We start from the raw sequence: 19,274 nt of genomic DNA, 5'->3' as shown, positions 1-19,274 counted from the left end.
TATCTGATCTAATCACAAATGAGTAGCAACAGTCCATTAAGGTTCCCCTACAAAACACGGTTAGATCACATTTGGCCTTATGGTGGTTTGGTGTATCAGAAAGCACCATAATCCAACTTAACTCAAGTGACAAGTTATATGACATGTTGAATCATACATCTAGGTAAATTTATTTATTTATGAAGAAAATCGCATCACTATTGAGTTAACAGTTTTGCTTTGGCTTACCAAATGCTCTTTTTGGCTGAACCAGTCGCAGGGTGAATGTCTGTGATTTAGGAAGCTCCCTTAGCATCTTGGCAACATCGTAGTGACGGCAGCCCACAATGGTCTGGTCGTTGATAGCCTCAATATTATCACCAACACACACAGTTTGGAGTTGGTCAATGATGCTCCCTTCTTTAATTCTCTGCAAGGGTGAGGGTAATATACAGAAGATCAAACAGGTCTAATCTCTTAGTACACCACCCCATTCTAAAGGAGACCCTAACTCAGTTTGCTGATGAAAAATGTCTTTGTTGGGTACAGGCCAATTTTATGTTACATCTATATTGGTAATTTGGCAGCACACTTATCTTCATTCTGAAGTATATGAACACTGCACAACATGTCCATAAAGTCACAGAGCTCCTCTGGGAAATAAGGAGAACTAATAACATGAGATGATCATCAACATGCATGACAACACTGGGTGACTCTAACAACCAGAACATGCCACATTGTCATTCAGTGGTCAGAAGGGAGCAACAGCCTGAAACACTGGTATGGGCAATTGGCCCAAAGCAAGCTTGCCTGGTTATCATTTCATGCTTTTATCATATTTCTCTGTAAAACTAGAATGCATGAAAAAAAAAAAAACCCAACATGGGACTGGGTATCTTTTATTTTGTTACAGTTGCTCAAACAGCTGTACTTGCATAAATTCAGCAGGCCTTTTTTGGCAAATAAAATGTTTTACAAAGCATCAGTAAGCCCAATGCGGGCTTACTGCATGCTAACTCAGAACTACCACCGGCTCAATGCGACCGCCAGCGGTAGTTCCACCTCGAGTGTGTGCCATTTCCATGTGAGCCCTTACTGTCACCTGAAGTACTCCCCCCAACATGGCCACACAGTAAGAGTAATCTTTCCACATGACCATTTTTATAGGGGCTTTTTACCCACTGCAGTAACCGCACCACTACCGCAAGACCTTTTTTCTCGTAGCTTAGTAAAAGGATCCCTGAAGTAGAAGAGAAAATAAATGATAATAGTAAATGAATCTTAAAATGGATTAGAATGCACCCCCCCCCCCCCAAAGAAAAATATTAGCCATTAGTTGGGAGGTGGAAGGAAATGTTTTGATGTGATAAAAACTTTGGCTCTGTTACTGGGCAGGATGGTGATGGAGATTAGCTTCCAAACCAACCTGCTCCCTGGTACTTGAATAATTTCTCCCACTGTTGAATTATTTCTGAGGGAGTATAAGCCTTCCAGAAGTCCCAGGTCTCATGACAGCTCCTGACTGGAGTAAATGTACTTACCTTAATGAAAGCATAGCCAGCTCCGTTGTCTGTAATTGTCAGCCCCAAGGCATCTTCAGTCTTGGTTATTTCCACCTCCTTTGTTTCACCTCTGACATGAGCAAAGATAAAATCTTCCAGACCAATCTGACCCCCCAGCAGCTTCTGCATGTCCACCTTGTATGTGTTCAAGGTACAGAACAGAATCTATGGCAGAGAACACATCTTATTTATATATTTATTACATTTGTCAATCACACCTCCATTTAGCCAATAATGATTTAGAATTTATAAAATCAAAGCACATATAACATCATAAGCATGCCAATTATATCATAATTCATTGCCTTACTGTAGACAGACAAGCATAAGCGGAGGGGCAGCAAGGCTTTCTAACAATCTACCTGCCACTTAAAGCATCAGGGCAGATGACCTAGGCCAGAATTTGCTGTCTAAGAATGGAAATAGCTCTTGGTTAATTAAGTTCCAAATTTATTATGATTTGTTATGATGCCAATCAGTAAGCCATCTATGCGGTTTGCATTACTAAAGTATCCTAAACAAAATACAGTCAGAAGTCCGTGGTAATACAGCACCCTATGGACCGGTCTGTAGAGTGCTGAATTAGAGCTATACTCACTAGACCCCATCATCGGCCATAAAAACCCTTTGGAACAGAATTAACAACTTTGCCTGTGACTTACTAAACACATTCATAATTAACAACATGAAATTCTGTATAGCATGCAGTGCACTTATCTTTTCCCAAAGGGACCCGTTTTACCCTCAGGCCTCATCAGGTATGCAGTGCTACAAATTCAAAAAAACAACTTATATTAAAAAAAAAAAAAAAAAAAAACTTTTGAAAAGGCTTAATCGGAACTTAGTATCAAAATTTGGCACTCTCCTCACAAACCTTTTTTTTTTAAATTCTTTATTTATAAATTTATAAATTTTACAAGCTTTACAACTTGAACAAGAAAGCTCAGACATATAAATTTTTGGAAATTATATAATTAAAGTAAACCATTTTACGTCTTGTACTAGACCACCAATAATGGGGGACAGGAGCAGTTATAAACTCAGGAGATAAGCTTCAAACGTTGAAAATAAAGAAAAGCTTAACACTTTATCCACCAAAAATTAATACATTTCTTTTAACCATAGATCTTAACCGTGTGAGTCCAACAAGCTTCACAATTTTGTTTTATCAAGAAATTGTTTTAAATGGTCAGGTAGAAAAAAAACATATTTAACTTCCAAGTATTTTATGTTACATTTACAGGGGTAATTTAAGTTAAATGAAGCACCCAAAGCTGTCGTTGCTGATCTTAATGCAAGAAATTCTTTTCTCCTCTCTTGGGTTTGCTTGGTAACATCGGGAAAAACCCATATTTTACCCCCATAAAATGGTGTTTGCAAATTTTTTTAAAGCCATTCTTCTCACAGCTTCTTGGTCTTGCTGAAAAATAAATGATACAAGCAATGTTTGTCTCTCTGTTACTGATATCAAAGATGTTTCCAAAATATCTGAAACATTCAGATCTCCTTGTACTTGTGGAAAGTTCTGTGAATCTTCTTTACTTTTTTTCTGAGGCAAATAGTATATTTTATTTAAAGGCAGTATATTTTCCGGGGAATATTTTAAGTTTTAAATATATCATTTATATATCAAATATCGTTTAAATATATCCAGAGGAGTATACACAAATGTTAGTGGAAAGTTCAACCAACGAAGGTTTAACCTTCGATTATAGTTCTCAAATTGTTCCAGTTTACTGTGTATCAATGTATTATCCTTTATCAACTGCACAGAAGTTTCCTTTATTTTACTCGTTTCTTCATTCAAAAAGTTTATTTTTTCATTTACTTCATTTTTCATCGATATAAATGCCGTAGACAAACTTTGAACAATACTTACAAGTGTCTCTATTTGGCCTGTTGAGTTCATCACGGTACAATCCAAACGCTGGAGTATCTTCCAAATGGCCTCCAGCGTTACCATCGCAGAGGAGACCTTAGATGTTTCTGGTCTCGACAAGGGAACCACAGTTCTCTGAGCCTCAGCTGGCAGTTCGGCCTCGGGTCCCAGACGCGTTACACCTCCCCCGTCTTCATGGGTCGAGGTTCCGCCCCGATGGGCAACTCCAGCTGGATGCAGCGGTGGAAAGAGCGTCAGAGGGGACAATGTTATGTCCAATCCCAACAGCTCGGCTTCTCCTTGAGCCGAAAGTTCAGCGGGATCTCCGATCGCAGGTAAGGTGGACTGCCTCGTGATGAATCTTTCTAGGCTTTGCTGCGTAGGCGATGAAGTTCTGGCTGGCGGGGCCCCGGCCTTCACGGATCCTTTTCTCTTCGTATGAGGCATAGTAACAAGGTAAGAAAAAAGGAAAAATATTCACAGGAAAGCCCGAACAGGAAAGAAAACGCAGTAAGCTCACCTAGACCATTCACGAGGAGCTTAGAGTGCCGCCATCTTGCTCCGCCCCTCTCTCTCCTCACAAATCTTTAACTGACTTCCGCCATCTTGTTTCCCTGCTGACATCAGCACTTCACCGGTGGTTCAATATATCCACCCACCAATCACCAATGCCATGAGGTAGCATACATAGAAAACTGTAGGCAGATAAAGACCAAATGGTCTATCAAGTCTGCCCTTCCATGCCATCTACTTTCTATATCACTCCATTAGAGATTCTTTGTACTTGTTCCAAGCTCTCTTTAATTCAGATACTTTTTTCATCTTCACCACTTCCACCAGAAGGCTATTCCATGAATTCACCACCCTTTCCGTGAAGAAGTATTTCCTCAGGTTAGTTCTGAGTCTATCCCCTTTCACCTATGCCCCCTCATTCCAGAGTTTCCTTTCAATTGAAAGAGACTTGCCTCCTGTGCATTTATGCTGCACAGGTATTTAAAGGTCTCTATCATATCTCCCCTCTCCTGCCTTTCTTCTGAAGTATACATATTGAGATTTTTAAGTCTGTCTCCATACGCTTTATGACAAAGACCACTGGCCATTTTAGTAGCCACCCTCTGGACTGACTCCATCCTGTTTATATGATTTTGAAGGTGCAGTCTGCAGAATTGTACACAATATTCTAAATGAGGTCTCAACAGAGTCTTATATAGGGGTATCATCACCTCCTTTTTCCTATTGGCCATTCCTCTCCCTGTGCGCTCAAGCATCCTTCTAGCTTTCGCCATTGCCTTTTCTACCTGTTTGGCCACCTTAAGATTGTCACATATGATCACACCCACTCCTTTTGTATGCACAAAGGTTCTACACCCCCTAAACTGTACCGTTCCCTTGTAGCCCAAGTGCATGAACCTGCATCTTTTAGCATTAAATTTTATTTATTTATTTTTGAAATGGACACAATCCATTCTCATGGACTAAACCAAGCTCTTGACTTAACTGTACTTTTATGATTTTTATGAGAAAACATTGTATATTTCAGTGACCTATACATTTTTAATTGTATTTTCCTGGTGGGGGGGGGGGGGGGGGGTACTCCATTCATTAGATAACTGACTCATTGGTATGGCACACCATTATATTACTGGTGTATCTTACACAAATGTGGACACATTAGTACATTTTTACATTAAACACATAAATACATACAAACTCTAATACAAAAAGGACATTTTTTTTATGTTTTAGTTGCTTTACTTATCGATTTTGATTCATTTATTTTTAATTCTTTTTAGTTTATTTTTTTATTTCTACTTTGATTTCAGTACCCCTCTTCCGTGTTTTGAAAGAGGAACCGCTTAAAAAAAATTAAGTACCCTTATTGATTTTTTTAAATATTTTGATGCAATTTTGAAATTTGACCCTGCATTGGGCCACACTGCTCTTTTTGAAGCAATTTTACTCTATTTTATGCAGGAAGCTGTGCCCATGATTGTTTTGGAAGCAAAACAGAGGGAAACAGCAACACAAACCAAAACAGCAGAAAAAAAAAATTCAAGTGTATGGAAACAAGAAGGGGAGCTTCAGATGGGAAGAAGCAGATTTATTGGTGGACCCTTGAGCTTTTCAGGTCAGAAGATATCTACATACAAAATCATTGCAGCTTTAGGTTCTCTTGTCCTTCTGGAGAGGCTCCGCTTCTTGTTTCCATCTAGGCCCACTACACTTGATGTTTTTGTCCCATTACTGCTTTCCAAAACAAGTGTATTTGAACAGTTTTTAAGGTAAGACAAGTTTATTTTATCCCTATGGCTGTTTTTACTTTCACTTTATTTTAGAACAAATGCCCCTTTAAAAATCACATTTTTTTTTGTATTGTTCTGGTGTTTTTAATCAAGTTAAATCACTCTTTAATTAACTCCTTTCTTGTATTGATATGTAGTTGTCTGAAATAGTTTGATACAGGGTGTATTTTGCAATTTTAACGTACAAGATTCCCGTTTAAAATGTGCTTTTTACAATTTCTCTATGGCATTTTGAATCTCTGTTTTCAGTTTGGGTCGCATAGCTTTTAATGTGAGATTTGAACTATATAGTCCTAAGAAATGTCACTGTTTCGATGATCCCAGCACATTTGCAGGTAGAGATGCTGATGCTTTTGTAAATGAGATCTGTACTATCTTATTCTGGCAAGCTGTTCAAGCAGTATTCTCTGTCTGCCTGTTTTCTATGTAGGAATTAGTGAGATCAGCTCAATATGATCCTTACAAGCTGATCAATAATAGAAATCCCATTGTGTTTGCTTTCCTTTTTGAAGCCTGTTCTGTATGACCCCTTAAGCTATTTATCTTTTATATTTATATTTTACAAAGGAGAATGCTTTTTTTTTTTTAATGTACACGGGATCCAGTATCGGCAACCTTTGATACATTGAGTGCCCTCATTTAAGGTAATACCCTCTATTTTATTTATTTATACATACATACTTTTATTCATTTATTTTTCACTTTGGGGGTCTTTTACTAAAGATTAGCTCGAGTTATCTGCCTCAGGGCTCATTTTATTCCTGGCTCCCCATACATTGCAAATTAAACAATAGCTTCTACAGAGTACATCCAAAACTTAATTTTTTTTCTCGTTTCCATCTTCCAAAATTCTAGACAGCAGATGTACAGATCAGTAGGACCCAAAGCAGTCCAAAAGAAGTAAAGTCAAAAACAACACAGTTTATACCTAATTGTTCAACCACCCTTAGGATTCACCTTTCGATTTTAAAAGCAAAACCATTTACATGTAAGGACTGGATAAATTAATTAAAACAAAGTTTAAAGCAAATGCCCTTAATATGTAATACTTAGTAGCAATAATTAAACAGTGATGAAGTATTCACATAGCAAGCAGCTTGAACCAACAGATTTATTTTCCACTGAACATAATTAACTTTGTATGAACTTGGCAGCTAATAGTGTGCTGAACTGGACAATATTGCCACATTTAGACTGATTCTGGACAGAACTTCTGCATGAAGGCAGCCCTTCCCTCATTATTCAATACTTCCCTGTGAAATAGTAGTAATAAAAAAAGGCAAGTGCATATTTATAATATACCACTGCATTCCACCAGCAAGCCTTCTCAGGAGTAACCCCCACGGTCTCAAATTTACTTCCAGAGGGGCTATGTATCACTCGAGACTACCTCTACTTCAGGAAGCAGGTGAAAGCCTGGCTCTTCTCCCATTCTGCACCTGGACTAGCTTGCACACTACACATACTGTAATGTAGATCAGTTCCTTATCTCTTGCTTAACTACACAAAGAACTTGCCTTGATTTTAGCTAACCCATCAAATTATCCCAACTGACTCTGTACCACACATCTTGTTCCCATCATATATGTGCTCTTGGTTCCTCAGCTACATGGTAAGCTGTATTGTAGAAAATCTTTAGCATTGTATATATGTTTGTTGAATGTACTAATGCATGTTAATTAAGTGTATCATTAGTATTTACTAACATTGTATTATGTCTAAATCTGTTTATTGATGTATTATGCAAGAGATAATACATTCACAACCTTTCAACCAATAACATTTCTAATACACCAGTCAGTACTTCTTCCAACGTCAATTAGTTTTCCATTTTTCTTCCCCTTCCCCCACAATAACCCGTCCCTCCTCCCCTCCAGTTTTTTAGATTTTATTGATGACTCAGCAAAGAATATACAACCTTTAAAATGAATACACTAATACTTATAGAGAACCATACATTCATGACGTCCACAGTGATGCCAGTTGTCATCCAAATTTCTATTACAAGCCCCCCCTCTATTGCAAAGTTCAGGCTAATGATATCTCCAACAAAGTGATGAAACAAATAGCATGTTATGTGATAAAAGAGAAAGAAAAGAAAGAGAAAGCGGAAAAAAAACCGGAATCGTTCCTTTCAGAGCTTATTAAATATTAAGCTACGAGCTTTAGGTGACAGCAGTGGTGTGTGCTGGAGCCGGCTCGCAAGAGCCGGTTGTTAAATTTTCTTCCGGCTTGCGAGCCGGTTGTTGAAAATAGCGAGCCGGCTCTGGCTCTGGCTCTCCTCCCTCCCTCCGGATCCGCCTCACCGCCTGCTTGTTTTTTGAATTCTTCGGGGCAGGCAGTCTTGCCTGCCCGCTTCCAGCGCTGACTGTCCTCCCTTGCCGATTCGTGCTTTAAAAATGGCCACCGAGACTTCCAGAGGCGGCCTCGCGAGACTTCGGCTGAAGTCTCGGTGGCCATTTTGAATAGCGAATCGGCAAGAGAGGACAGTCAGCGCTGGAAGCGGGCAGGCAAGAGTGCCTGCTCCGAAGAATTCAAAAAACAAGCGGGTGGTGAGGGACCGGATCGGGAGGGAGGAGAAGAATTCGCGATACAACTTGGGAGGGGGTGGCAGGGGGAAAAAGGGAGTCGCTGCTGGACATGGGTGGAGGGGGTCGCTGGGTATGGGTGCATGCAGGGCAGGGGAGAGGAGGGGAGAGAGAAGAAATGCTGGACATGGATGGAGGGGAGAGAAGAGTGAGGAAGGAGATGAGATGAGGGAAAAGGAAGAGAGGAGAAAAACTGCACATGGATGAAGAAGATAGGCAGAAGCTGAGGACCAGAAATGAAGAAGAAAGGAGGAAAGAAATAAATGGAAAGGAAGCCCTGGAAACGAAGTTAAGAGGACAGATAGCAGCAGAATCGGATACTGGGCCAGCATGATCAGAAAAACAGTCACCAGACAACAAAGGTAGAAAAAAAATAATTTTATTTTCATTATAGCGTTTGGAATATGTTCACTTTGAGAATCAGGTGCTCAACATTAAAAGTTTATATTTATTTACTTATTTATGGCATTTTATCCCACATTAAACATGAATTAGATTGGAACCTGGGATCATTTAATTTTTTTTCCTGGAGAGAGTAATGCATTGCCCCCCCCCCCCCCCCCTGGCTATAGCCAGCTCTGCAATTTTGGGGGGGGGGGCGCAGAGGTGGATGGGGGGGGGGGGCGCACCGAGGTGGACCGGAGAGAGAGCCTGTTGTTAAAAATTTACCAGCACACCACTGGGTGACAGTGATTGTATATAGGGCTCCCAGACTGCCAGGAATGCTTTCCGCCTCTTTGGGGAAGATCCCACTCCCCTACGTTCCAGTAACAAAAGTTCATGTAATTTATTCCTCCAATGCCAGAAGTCTGGCGGCGACTCACTCATCCAGGAGCCCATAATTACCTTCTTCCCAACCATACTGGCCTTACGGATAAGCTGCTGGGCCCTTTACCATGAAGCCTAAATACTTCATATTTATCCAATAAGATCCCCTGCGGCGAGAATGGAATCCGGGCATGTACCAAGGACTCCAGATATTGGAATATCTGTTTCCAAAAGGCCTGAATCTTATGACAGGCCCAGAGGGAGTGAAGCAACGTACCCTCCCCCTGTTCACATTTCACACAAAGCGGATCCACAACCCCCCCAAATTTAAACAGTTGACTTTTGGCCATATAAGCACTATAAGTTATACGATATTGACATTCTCGTAGGCCTGCATTTACTGATATCTGAGGAATGCGTGCTATCAGTTTGCGGAAATCTAACTCCAACTGCGGTTGTCCCAAATCCACCACCCATCTTTGACGAATAGGGTCCGTGCCCCTCTCCCCTTCTAGCTCCCCTATGGCTCTCTGTAGGCCTGATACAGACAGCCTATCTCCGGGAATCGACCCAAAAAAAACCCGAAGCCTACGTCCATGACCCTTCTCCAGCTTATTGTGGTCCAAGGATCTAACATAATGAGCCAACTGGTAATATGCAAATAGATGGTTCATATTAATACCAACTCCCAAGGCTCCCAGAGATAAGATCTTCCCCCTTGTATCCAGGACATGCTCAAGTCTCATGATCCCCAATTCTGTCCATCTGCAGAATATTTTGTTCTCCAAACCTGGGGCAAATTGTGGGTTGCCCTGCAGTGGCATTAGGTCTGAGACATCTGCCTCTAAGCCCCATATCTTGTTTAATTCCCTCCATACTTCCCTCAGGGGTCCCAGTAATGTGTGCTGGTATTACTCTCCTAGCGCAATGCAATAAGTAGTGTGGATGGAGTGGCTTAAAAAACTCGTATTCCATACTCCGTGGTGTATAATCCTGCCTTCCTAGCAGCCAATCCCCCAGATGTCTCAACAAACAGGCTTGGTTATATCTGTGGATATTTGGAAGCCCCATGCCCCCTTCCCTCCATGAGCCCATGAGTAATTTCAATGGAAGTTTCGGTTTAGCATCTCTCCACACAAACCTCCTTAGGTGTTGGTACAACTGCTTAAGATCCTTATGCCTAAGCCACAGGGGCAGCACCTGGAATTGTAATGGTATCAGTTTAATTGTCAGGATTATTGAAATATATGTAGCATGATGTTGTGTTGGATCAGATACATATATATATATACCAATATATTTGTACAGCTTTAAAAACATATTGAAACTGCAGCAGAAACTGGCTTTCACTCCAAGCTCATCTCCCCCTCCCTTTTTACTGGGAAACTCAGTGCTCCCCCTTCCTCCCCCTTTGACAAAAGACTATTCTCAAGTAAGACTGTTATAAAGTTTTAAATTTACTCTCTTCCTCTGATCAAAAAGCCTGGCTGATCAACACAACAAAGATCAAAGGTAACCAGTAGAGGCAAGGAGACAGGCAGGCAGGAAAGGTGTAAAATCCAGCTACTAAAGACAAAGGACACCTGCTGGCCGCCCCAGACAAATCTTATCAGAGGAGTATCTATCACAGAAATTCAAGCAGGAAGCCTTGCACTTCAATAAACCATTTGTCAGCAAGTCTTGTGATGTCATAAGACATGAGACCAAGATACCACAATGCTTTGCAACTACTCAGGGTCGTGTGCAAACCAGGAAGCAAATGCACACAGGACATGCACTCATATTTCCCTGCAAACAGACTGTATAAAAGCCCAGCTCAAAAAGCTCTTGGGACCTGCCAGCTTCTTGGGACCTGACCTGCAGCTCACCTGCCTGCTATGAGGACCTCTCCTAACCATGTGCTTACCTCAAGTTGCTCATACTTTGTAACCAGGACTTGTAAGTAACATAACTTTTGATCTAGATTTGTTACCTTACTTTAAGCACAGATTCTCTGTAAAGATCTCTTAAAAGAACTCTCTCTCACTTGTAACCTTATTTATACGATTGCATTAGTCATATTGTAACTTAATAAACCCTTTTGAAGCTATATTATATATATATATATATATATATATATATATATATATATATATATATATATATATAGTTCTTTCTTAAACCTGGTAAGGCAGGTTAATGCAATCCAATAAATATACTTAATTCCTTTCATTCAGTCTAATTGTAGATCTTGTTGCTTTAATCGGCAACTGGTGGAGAATTTAAAATAAATATATATATATTAAAAATTATAAACATTAGCGAGTGCTCTAGAGCTCTTTCCCCCAAGATAAATCACTTCTTGTAACAGAACGTGTAGAGCCATCTCGGAAATTCGACCATTCAAAACAAGTGTATCCGCCCATGCAAGTTAAGCGGTAATGCTCCCCACATACTCAGCCGGCTCTTCATTTTGTCCAATAAATTAGTAAAATTTAGTTGGTATAACTTGGATGTTTTCATAGAGATCCTCACCCCTAAATATGGAAGGAAGTCAGACGCCCACTTAAGCGGGAAACCTGCTCCCCACTCTGTCTTCACATTTGCATGGGCTGTCAACGCTAGTGATTTAGAATAGTTAATTTTAAGCCCTGCAAAGTCCCCGTACTCCTGGAACAACTCCAACAATGCTCTCAACGATTGACTGGGGTGTGTGAGATGCACTAATATGTCATCCGCGAACGCGGAAACCTAAACGAGGATGTTCCCGTCACCCCCTCCACTTCTGGGTGGGCCTCAATTTCTCTAATCAGTGGGTCCAGTGCGAACACAAATAGCAGTGGGGACAATGGACACCCCTACCGGGTGCCCCTCCTGATCTGAAACAGTGCCGACTGCTCCCCATTGACCCACATAAATGCCTGTGGGTTCGAGTAGAGCGCTCCCACTGCCGCACGAAATTGACCATCCATTCCAACTCTTTCCAGCACTTTGAACATGAAGTTCCAAATTACACAATCAAAGGCCTTCTCTGCGTCGAAACTGACCAACAGGGAAGGCCTTTTCCGCATCTCCACAATCTCTAGCGCCCGAACATTGCTCCCCACAGATCGTCCTTTCACAAATCCCACTTGTGGGGATGCAATCAGGTCTGGCAGTACCCTAGATAGTCGATTGGCCAAGATCTTAGCATAGATTTTTACGTCACAGTTTAATAGGGATATGGGCCTGTATCCCTCCACTGGCGAAAAATACGTACGAATGCAGCCAATAAACAGGAATGAACAACATACACTACGAGAGGAAAAATAGACCCCACAGCATTCTGGCGACAAGTCTACCAAAATGAATGGTCAACAAACACTGACACCATTCAATTCCTCCAAGAATGGGACGACATATGTAAGACATTAGACACAATTGCCCCAATCCAAACCAGGACATCACATAGGAAAAAATCAAACCCATGGTTCACCGAGAAGCTGAAAGAACTCAAAACACAAGTCAGAAAGTTAGAACGCGCATGGAACAAAAAGAAAGATGAACACACATTGAACGCCTGGAAATCACTCTGGAGGACATACAAATATACCATAAAACAGACTAAAAGACTACACTACAAAACAATGATTGGCCCAAACTACAGAGACACACACAAACTCTTCTACCTTGTAAATAAATTGCTGGACACCACACCAGTTACAAACAACAACAAAGATACACCAGGGGTCGACGACCTCGCGAAATACTTCAAGGAGAAAATTATACAATTACGACTCAAAATACCCACCAGCCCTATCGAATACGCCACACTCCTAAACTGCCTAGACCCTGAAGACGGAATATATCCAGCAGATAGGATCTGGACCAAATTCGAATAAATATCAGAAGACTCCATCTCTAAAACACTCAAAAAATTTGCCAAATCCCAATGCAAACTAGACATCTGTCCAAACAACCTCATGAAATCAGCTCCTCAACAATTTATAACAGACCTAACAAACCATGTGAACTTCATGCTACAAAATGGACTTTTCCCAAAGGAAAAATTTTACTCACCCCAATACCCAAAGACACAAAGAAAAACGCAAGCGAAATAACTAACTATAGACCAGTAGCATCTATACCACTAATAACCAAAATAACCGAAGGGATGGTAACCAAACAACTCACAAACTATCTCAACAAGTTCTCAATACTACATGATGCCCAATCAGGATTCCGGTCAAACCACAGTACAGAAACAGTACTAATTACCCTGATGACCAAATTTAAACAAATGATTGCAACCGGCACCAATATACTCCTCTTACAATTTGACATGTCAAGTGCCTTTGATATGGTCGATCACGAAATCCTACTACACATACTCGAATATTTTGGCATAGGAGGCAACATCCTAAACTGGTTCAAAGGATTCCTAACCTTACGCTCATATCAGGTTACATCAAATTCAACCACGTCTGCTACATGGACACCTGAATGCGGAGTACCGCAGGGATCTCCCCTATCGCCAACTATTTTCAACCTAATGATGATTCCCTTGGCAAAACTTCTATCAAACCACAACCCTTACATATATGCAGATGATGTAACGATATTTATCCCTTTCAAACAAGACATTAATGAAATCTCCAATGAAATCAACCAAAGTCTACACATCATGAATACCTGGGCAGATGCATTCCGATTGAAACTGAACGCAGAAAAAACTCAATGCCTCATACTTACCTCCCAATACAACACAAAGAAATTTACCGCTATTACCACACCTAAACTAAATCTGCCAATCTCAGAAACTCTAAAACTCCTTGGAGTCACTATCGACCGCCACCTAACACTCGAAACTCACGCGAACAACACAACCAAAAAGATGTTCTACTCCATGTGGAAACTGAAAAGAATAAAACCATTCTTTCCAAGATCTGTCTTCCGCAGCCTAGTGCAATCACTCGTACTCAGTCATCTGGACTACTGCAACTCACTATACGCAGGCTGCAAAGAACAAATACTGAGGAAACTTCAAACAGCCCAGAATACAGCAGCCAGACTCATCTTCGGAAAACCAAAATACGAAAGTGCAAAACCCTTACGTGAGAAACTGCACTAGCTCCCACTCAGGGAACGTATCACCTTTAAAGTATGTACCTTGGTCCACAAGATCATTCATGGTGAGGCCCCTGCATACATGTCTGACTTAATAGACCTGCCACCCAGAAATGCCAAAAGATCATCCCGAACTTTCCTCAATCTCCACTTCCCTAAGTGCAAAGGCATAAAATACAAAGCACTGCATGCCTCAACCTTCTTTTACACAAGCACGAAATTCTGGAATACACTACCACGCAACCTGGAAATGATTTATGAATTAACCCACTTCCGCAAACTATTGAAAACTCACCTCTTCGAGAAAAGCTATGGCAAGAATCAAAACATATGAAGTCCTTACGCACTAACAGAGATAGGGCAATACACTCTCTTCTGATCTCTCTTCCCCTTATTCTCACCACACTTAAAACTCTACCCACAGATGGAACTGTTATACCCTAATGTTCTCTCGCCATTGTTCTATCGCCGATCACTTCCCCATTGTTACATTCTACTGTTCCATTCCCAAACTATGTTTGACTTTGACTTGTTTTCCCAAAATATGTTTGACTTCGACTGTCTTCCCATAACTCTTCTCAATATAACCCATAACCATATTGTAACCAATGTAATTCCATGACTCACAATGTATTGTAAGCCACACTGAACCCGCAAATAGGTGGGAAAATGTGGGATACAAATGCAATAAATAAATAAAAATAAATAAATAAATAATAAATGACCCTACTTCTTTCCCATCCTTCCCGGGATTCAACAACACTATTACTTTTGCCATGTTCAGTGTGTCTGACTTTGCCCCAGAGGCTGCCATATCATTGTAGAGATTTAACAAAGGTTGTGTCACCTGTTCTTGAACTATCTTATAATATGCTATAGTATACCCATCTAACCCCGGTGCTTTTTGTATATTACTCTGCTGAAGCGCCAGCATCAACTCACCTTCTGTGATGGGGCCATTTAAGGTAAAATTATGTATCATACCTGATAATTTTCTTTCCATTAATCATAGCTGATCAATCCATAGACTGGTGGGTTGTGTCCATCTACCAGCAGGTGGAGATAGAGAGCAATCCTTTTGCCTCCCTATATGTGGTCATGTGCTGCCGGAAACTCCTCAGTATGTCGATATCCAAGCTCCATCCACAGGACTCAGCACTTAGAGAATTACACCCACAAAGGGACACTCTGCCCAGCTCACCACCGCCGAAACGGGGGGGGGGGGGGGGGGAATTAACCCAGCTCATCCCCACACAAGTGGGGGAGGGGAATCCGTCCAGCTCATCCCCGCGGAGCGGGGGAGGGACACCACACCCACCGATGCGGGGGGATCTGGCTTATCCTGCAACCGCAACCGCGGGAGGAGCTGACTGACCCTAACACCGCCGAAGCGGGAGGGGTACAAAGCTGCCCTACTGCCGCACGAAGCGGGAGGGAGCGCCGGCAGAATTTAAGTCTCAATCCAGCCACGTAAAACGGAGGGGAGAGGAATGCAGCAGCTCACTGTAACACAAATTTGTCTCAACTCTTGAAGAATCCATTGAAAAACTTGAACACGAAGTCCTCCTGAACAGGAACTGAAGACTAAACTTGAACCTGAAATGAAACCAGAATATAAACAATACAGATATCTGGGAGGGGCTATGGATTGATCAGCTATGATTAATGGAAAGAAAATTATCAGGTATGATACATAATTTTACCTTCGATATCATCATGCTGATCAATCCATAGACTGGTGGGATGTACCGAAGCAGTACTCACCCAGGGCGGGACATAGAAATCCCTGACCGCAACACTGAAGCTCCAAATCGGGCCTCCGCCCGAGCCGCCACAGTCAAGCGGTAATGCCTGGAGAAGGTATGGGCCGATGCCCAAGTTGCCGCCTTGCAAATTTCTTCCAAGGAGACGGACCCGGCCTCTGCCATCGAGGCCGCCTGAGCTCTAGTGGAGTGAGCCTTCAGCTGGATAGGCGGCACCTTCCCCGCGGCCACATAAGCCGCTGCAATGGCTTCCTTGACCCATCTTGCCACTGTAGGCTTAGCAGCCTGCAGACCCTTACGAGGACCAGCAAACAGGACAAACAGATGATCCGACTTCCGGAAATCATTGGTCACTTCCAAGTATCTGATGATGACTCGTCTCACATCCAGATATTTGAGAGCAGAGTATTCCTCTGGGTAGTCCTCCCTACGAAAGGAAGGGAGACAGAGCTGCTGATTCACATGGAAGCGAGAAACAATCTTGGGCAGGAAGGAAGGCACTGTGCGAATAGACACTCTTGCCTCAGTGAACTGCAGAAAGGGCTCTCGACATGAGAGTGCCTGGAGCTCGGAAACTCTTCTGGCTGAAGTGATAGCCACCAAAAAGACTGCTTTCAACGTCAGGTCTTTCAGAGATGCCCTTGACAAGGGTTCAAAAGGCGGCTTCTGCAAGGCTCTTAGCACCAGGTTGAGATTCCACGCAGGCACCACTGAGTGCAGAGGAGGGCGCAGGTGATTAACTCCCTTGAGAAAGCGCACCACATCTGGCTGCGCCCTTCAGGCGGCCCCTGAAGCAAGCCAGAGCCGCTACCTGGACTTTAAGGGAACTGAGCGACAGGCCTTTCTCCAGACCTTCTTGCAGGAACGCCAACACTGGAGCAGTGAAGGGAGAAAGTGAGCCTGCTTCATACCACGCTGCAAAGGTACGCCAAACCCTGGCGTAAGCAGTAGAAGTAGAGTGCTTCCTCGCTCTTAGCATAGTGGCGATGACCTTGTCTGAGAAGCCCTTCTTTCTCAGACGCTGCCGCTCAATAGCCAGGCCGTAAGACCAAAGGGGGAGGGATCCTCCATCACCACGGGACCCTGATGCAACAGGCCCTGCTCCACTGGCAGCCGCAGAGGGTTGTCCACTGAGAGCCTGATCAAGTCCGCATACCAGGGACGTCTGGGCCAGTCCGGACCCACCAGGATTATCCGGCCCGGATGCTTTGCCACCCGGTCTAGCACCCTGCCCAACATGGGCCAGGGCGGGAACACATAGAGAAGCTCCTGTGTCGGCCACTGTTGGAGAAGAGCATCTACTCCCAGGGATCGAGGGTCCCGTCCTCTGCTGAAAAAGCGCGGCACTTGGCAATTGGCCGATGACGCCATCAGATCTAGGCTCGGCTGGCCCCAGCGCTTCGTGATGTCCAAGAACGCCTGAGCAGATAGCTGCCACTCTCCGGGATCCAAGGTATGGCGACTGAGAAAGTCCGCCTTGACATTCATGACTCCGGCAATGTGGGCCGCTGACAGCTGTTCCAGGTTCGCTTCCGCCCACTGGCATAGATTCATGGCCTCCTTGGCTAGAGGGGCGCTCTTGGTACCTCCCTGGCGGTTGACATAGGCCACAGCCGTGGCACTGTCCGACAGGACCCATACTGGCTTCAACGCCAGTACCGGGATGAACTCCAAAAGCGCCAACCGAATGGCTCTGAGTTCCAGGAGGTTGATAGACCACTTTGCCTCTGCAGGAGACCAGAGCCCCTGCGCTGTCCTTCCCAAGCAGTGGGCTCCCCAGCCCGACAAAGAGGCGTCCGTCGTGACGACCATCCACTCCGGGGTCACCAGAAGCATTCCTGCAGACAACTTGTCTGTCTGCAGCCACCAGCTCAGCGCCTTGCGCACTGCTGGGTCCAAGGGAAGGCGCACAGCATAATCCTCCGACACCGGAGTCCAGCGCTGCAGCAGAGAGTGTTGTAGTGGTCTCATATGAGCCCTGGCCCAGGGCACTACTTCCATCGTGGCCGTCATAGAGCCCAACAGCTGCACATAGTCCCAAGCCCGAAGAGGAGAGGCTACTAGGAACTGGTCCACCTGAGCCTGAAGTTTGACAATCAGATTGTCTGGCAGGAACACTCTGCCCACTTGGGTGTCGAATCGAACTCCCAGATACTCCAGGGACTGAGTCGGGCGCAGCTGGCTCTTCTCCCAATTGATGATCCACCCCAGGGAGCTCAAAAGAGCAATCACCCGGTCCTCAGCTTTGCCGCACTCTGCATAAGAGGGGGCTCGGATCAACCAGTCGTCCAGATAAGGATGGACTTGTACTCCTTCCTTTCGCAGGAAGGCCGCGATGACCACCATTACTTTGGAGAAGGTCCGCGGAGCAGTAGCCAACCCGAAAGGTAGGGCTCTGAACTGGAAGTGTCGGCCCAGGACTGCAAAACGCAGAAAGCGTTGATGAGGAGGCCAGATGGGAATATGCAGGTACGCTTCCTTGATGTCCAAGGAAGCCAAGAACTCCCCTGCCTTCACTGCCGCTATAACAGAGCGGAGAGTCTCCATGCGAAAGTGCCGCACTTTCAAGGCCCGATTGACCCCTTTGAGGTCGAGGATAGGCCGGACAGAACCTCCTTTCTTTGGTACCACAAAGTAAATGGAGTAACGTCCCTTGCCAAGCTGATTTTCTGGCACCGGAACGACCGCACCCAGGCGTATCAGGTTGTCCAAGGTCTGCTGCACTGCCACAGCTTTGACCGGAGACTTGCAGGGAGAGAGTACAAACCCATCTCTTAAGGGTCGGCAGAACTCTAGCTTGTAGTCGTCTCTGATGACTTCCAGAACCCAAGCGTCTGAAGTTACCCTGGTCCACTCGCCCAGAAACGAGGACAGGCGTCCTCCAATCTGCACTGGGCCATGGACAAGGGCCCCGTCATTGGGTACGAGACCCTGGGGGAGGACCGGAGGGCGCACCTCCGGGACGGCGGTCTCTGCGAAAGGAATGCTGCTTGGGGGAGAAGTTCCTTTTGAAGGAAGAGGGGGCAGAGGAGCCCGACTTGCCCGGGCGGTACCGACGGGCTTCCTGAAACCGTCCTCTGGAGTTACCAGGGCGAGCACCACTGGCCCGAGCCCTGACCTCTGGTAACCTCTTGCCCTTAGACGTGCCGAGATCGGTCACAATTTTGTCCAGCTCGACCCCAAAGAGCAGCTTGCCTTTAAAAGGTAACTTAGCCAGGCGTGGTCAGCAGACCAATGTTTCAGCCAAAGCCAGCGCCGCGCAGAGATTGTCTGAGCCATACCTTTAGCCGAGGCTCTCAAGACATCATACAGTAAGTCTGCCAAATAAGCCAAGCCCGATTCCA

At 43.9% G+C, this 19,274-nt stretch overlaps 1 protein-coding gene across 1 annotated transcript in view; it reads right to left on the bottom strand.

The window, feature by feature from the left end:
- GIPC3 (GIPC PDZ domain containing family member 3) overlaps positions 1-19,274 on the bottom strand; it is a 61,277-nt gene that overhangs the window by 27,971 nt on the left and 14,032 nt on the right. Inside the window, exons 2-3 of the mRNA XM_030218601.1 lie at positions 1,524-1,709; positions 229-409 (exon numbers count right to left, since the gene is read on the bottom strand). Of these exons, the coding sequence (XP_030074461.1) occupies positions 229-409; positions 1,524-1,709 (367 nt within the window). The remainder of the gene's footprint in view (positions 1-228; positions 410-1,523; positions 1,710-19,274) is intronic.

The sequence above is a fragment of the Microcaecilia unicolor genome, chromosome 11 (assembly GCF_901765095.1).
Source record: "Microcaecilia unicolor chromosome 11, aMicUni1.1, whole genome shotgun sequence".
NCBI classification, from domain to species: Eukaryota; Metazoa; Chordata; class Amphibia; order Gymnophiona; family Siphonopidae; genus Microcaecilia; species Microcaecilia unicolor.
Note: the sequence above shows the minus strand (reverse complement) of the source record. Positions and strands in the feature narration are given on the sequence as shown.